Source organism: Colobus angolensis, unplaced genomic scaffold, assembly GCF_000951035.1.
Source record: "Colobus angolensis palliatus isolate OR3802 unplaced genomic scaffold, Cang.pa_1.0 Scaffold19, whole genome shotgun sequence".
Lineage (NCBI taxonomy): Eukaryota > Metazoa > Chordata > Mammalia > Primates > Cercopithecidae > Colobus > Colobus angolensis.
Window position 1 is genome coordinate 16,507,894 of NW_012115043.1, and position 3,561 is coordinate 16,511,454.

A 3,561-nucleotide genomic window follows, 5' to 3' on the forward strand; every position below is an offset into this window, starting at 1 on the left:
CCCGTCTCTACTAAAAATACAAAATTAGCCGGGTGTGGTGCCATATGCCTATTATCCCAGCTACTCGGGAGGCTGAGGCAGGAGACTCGCCTGAACCCGGGAGGTGGAGGTTGCGGTGAACCAAGATCACGCCATTGCACTCCAGCCTGGGCAACAAGAATGAAACTCCATCCCCCCTCAAAAAAAGAAAGAAGTATACTTCTAATGTCCAAATAATACATAATATAGTCATTTTGAAAATCTGCACATCATAACAGGATTCCTCGCATCAGGACATTTTCATGCTCAGTCTTGTATTTCAGCACAAACTAAAGAGTTACACATCACAGTATGTCTGTAGTATCATGGGCTTCCCAGATACGGCTGGACTTTAGCAACAGTAGCCTTTTAAAAACAAATCCCATGGCCCCAATAGCATTTAGTTAATATACCTTAAGCTTTGAAAAAGGTAGAATAAATCTACCTTTAATAAGTATTTTGGTTACTTTTATTTGAACTTACCAGCAACTGAACACTATCTTTCCCTAAAAGATGAAGAATCTTGTAAATGCTTGCAAAGATTAAGGGATAAGTGTAACTCCTCAATCTCTCTGTCCATTCCCAAGTCAAATAACCATAATTAGTAACATTAAGGAGTAAATGGCAAATAATATTGAAACCTATTTCCTTTTTTTTTTTTTTTTTTTTAAGATGGGGTCTCACTCTCTTGCCCAGGCTGGTCTCAAAACTTGGGCTCAAGTGGTCCTCCTGCCTCTACAGGTGCACCCAACTTCACTTGGCAAATCTATTTTCATTTCCATTTATAAACCAATATTTTATTTTGTGGCAGTCTTAAAACAGCATTTTATACTGGATATTTGCATTAAAAATTCAACTGGCCAACTAAACTCTTAACTTCTTCAAGGCAGTAATGTGTTTTTTACTTTCTCTGTATCCTCCAAGTGCTAAGCACTGTGGGAATGTATGCTAACGGCTGTGTCAAGTATAGTAACATAAAGGAAAGATACAGGAGAAATACTAGTATAAAATAATGGCGTACTTTGATGAGTTAAAATTATTTGGGGAAAATACGGAAAACTGAAAATATAGTCCTCCCTTATCTGCGGTTTCACTTTCCATGGTTTCAGTTGCCCATAGTCAACCACTGTCAGAAAATATGAAGATATTTTGAGAGAGAGACCATGTTCACATAACTTTTATTATAGTACTGTGTTAAACTTGTTATATTTTAATACTGTTAATCTCTCACTGTACCTAATTTATACAAACTTTATCATAAGTGTGTGTATTTTTTTTACATACACTTTTTTTTTACATAAGTTTGTTTTTACACAAAAACAATATATATAGAGTTTGGTACTGTCTACAGTTTCAGGTATCCACTAGGGATCTTGGAAACTATCTCCTGAAGACAAGAGAGCAGGGGGGACTACTCTGAAAGAAACTGAACACAATTTCCACACTTATAGTCTGGAAAAGAAACCACAAAGGATATTTGAAAACCATGTGATGTGCAACTTCAAGAGACTGCCAGTATTCATCTGGAACAAAGCTTGTTTGCACTAAAAAGCAGTTTAATATTCGTAAAGCTATGGTGAACAAGACCAGATGAATATTCTCTCCAAGAAGATCTGAAAAACAGAACAAAACAGGTAATAGTGGCACAAAAGTCGGGCAGTTCCACTTGCAGAACCTAAAATCTGCTGCTCTGGTTGCCCCTTGTAAGGCACAGTAGTGACCTCTGGCCCCTCCACACCACTCTCAAAGCCAACCTAGGGAAGGTTATACAAGAACCACAGCCTCATCACTGGGTGACTGCCACTCTTTTAGCTTAACCAACTTTTCTTGCAACTTATTGTATAAAGATAATATTAAAATAAATACTAAAAAAAAAAAAAGTGGATTAACTAAGGCCTTAGGCTAATTAATTAGGTGTGTATCTACATGTCACGTGTCTACGTGTGTATCTAATGAAAAAAACCAGCTAATAAATTACTAATTTGGGAAGCAACCCTTTGTATATGTGCAATATAAAATGGTCCTCTGTACATTTTAAAATATATTGATGCTTACTATTATATATGCCAGGCACTGTGTTAATTTCTTTACATGCATCTCACTTAATCCTCCACACAGTATTATGGGATAGGTATTATTAGCCCCATTTTACAGACGAGCAAATTGAGGCCCAGAAATTAAACTGCCTTGTCCAAATAAAGCTGTAAATTACTTATCAGGATTCAAACCCGGATCTGTCTGCTGTCTCCAAAGTCCTGCTCTTGACCACAAATGGACAGTCTGTCGGCCAAATACAGGGTATTTTTTTAAAATTTGAATTTAGTTGCCAACATTTAAAAATCAGGATTTATATTAAAATCTGTGTTTCCAGCATTTCAAAACTCGTTAAGATCTGGCAACACAGAGCTCAACAGGGAACTGGCTGGTAGTGAAATATACGGGGGCTCCTTTCAGATGGGCCAGGAGCTCTCCAGACAGCACCCCCTCACTCACCCCCGCGGCGCCTGGCGTTCTTTTCCTGGGTGCTGAAGTACAAGGTAGACTTTCTCTTTCGCAGTTTTATCTTCTCGTGGGAGCGGTTCTGGAGACCACGCAAAGTGAGGCTGGCATCTTCGCGTCCCCGCTCCATTCCGCACTTGCTTAGAAGGCCTCCTCATCCCCGGCCGCCACCTTCCTGAGGCGGAAGAAAGCTGCAGGAGCGCGCTGCTCGTCCATCCACTAAGTTTGGCTTTTGCGAGCAGCCGTCGCTCGCAAGCCCGGAAGTAACCGGGAACTGGCAACTTTGTCTCTACCACCCCAAGAGGTGGCTCGCCTGCGGTGTTCTTTCGCTGTTTGCGAACCGAGGTATTACTACTCGCCTTTGGCTTGGCGGTCTGTGTGCTCGGGGGTCCGAAAACTGCCAGAAGGAGTCCGGTCTGATCTCTGGAGGGGAGCAGGCAGTAGCGAGTTTAGCGACGTGGAGCAGGCGCAGAACAGTCGGAGGTGCCTGAGTGGTTATTAAAAATGGTAGTGATAGGCCGGGCGCGGTGGCTCACGCATGTAATGCCAGCACTTTGGAAGGCCGAGGCAGGCGGATCACGGGGTCAGGATGATCGAGACCATCCTGGCTGGGGAAAAAAAAAAAAAGTAATGATAATCGTAAACGTCAGCTCTCAGAAAAAATGCCTGTTGAACGAGGTGGACAGGGTAGGGATGGTTTAGCTTCTTGTACAGATGTGGAAACATGCTCAGTGTTTCTTGTGTTTTTAGGTTTTTGTTGTTGTTAGTTTCTTTTTGTTTTTTGTCCTCTAGTTAAAAGTAAAACCAGGCCGGGCGCCGTGGCTCTCGCCTGTATTCCCAGCACTTTGGGAGGCCAAGGTGGGCGGATCAGGAGGTCAGGAGATCCAGACCATACTGGCTAACACGGTGAAACTCCGCCTCTACTAAAAATACAAAAAATTGTCCGGGCGTGGTGGCGGGCGTCTGTAGTCCCAGCTACTTGGCAAGCTGAGGCAGGAGAAGGGCGTGAACCCGGGAGACAGAGCTTGCAGTGAGATCGCGCCA

At 42.5% G+C, this 3,561-nt stretch overlaps 1 protein-coding gene across 1 annotated transcript in view; it reads right to left on the minus strand.

Annotated features, from left to right (window-relative positions):
- The window catches only part of PIGB (phosphatidylinositol glycan anchor biosynthesis, class B), a 49,965-nt gene extending 46,952 nt beyond the window's left edge, over positions 1-3,013 (minus strand). The window contains exons 1-3 of the mRNA XM_011940573.1: positions 2,512-3,013; positions 1,499-1,631; positions 502-622 (exon numbers count right to left, since the gene is read on the minus strand). Of these exons, the coding sequence (XP_011795963.1) occupies positions 502-622; positions 1,499-1,631; positions 2,512-2,647 (390 nt within the window). The 5' untranslated portion in view covers positions 2,648-3,013. The remainder of the gene's footprint in view (positions 1-501; positions 623-1,498; positions 1,632-2,511) is intronic.
- Between the last annotated feature and the right edge of the window lie 548 nt (positions 3,014-3,561).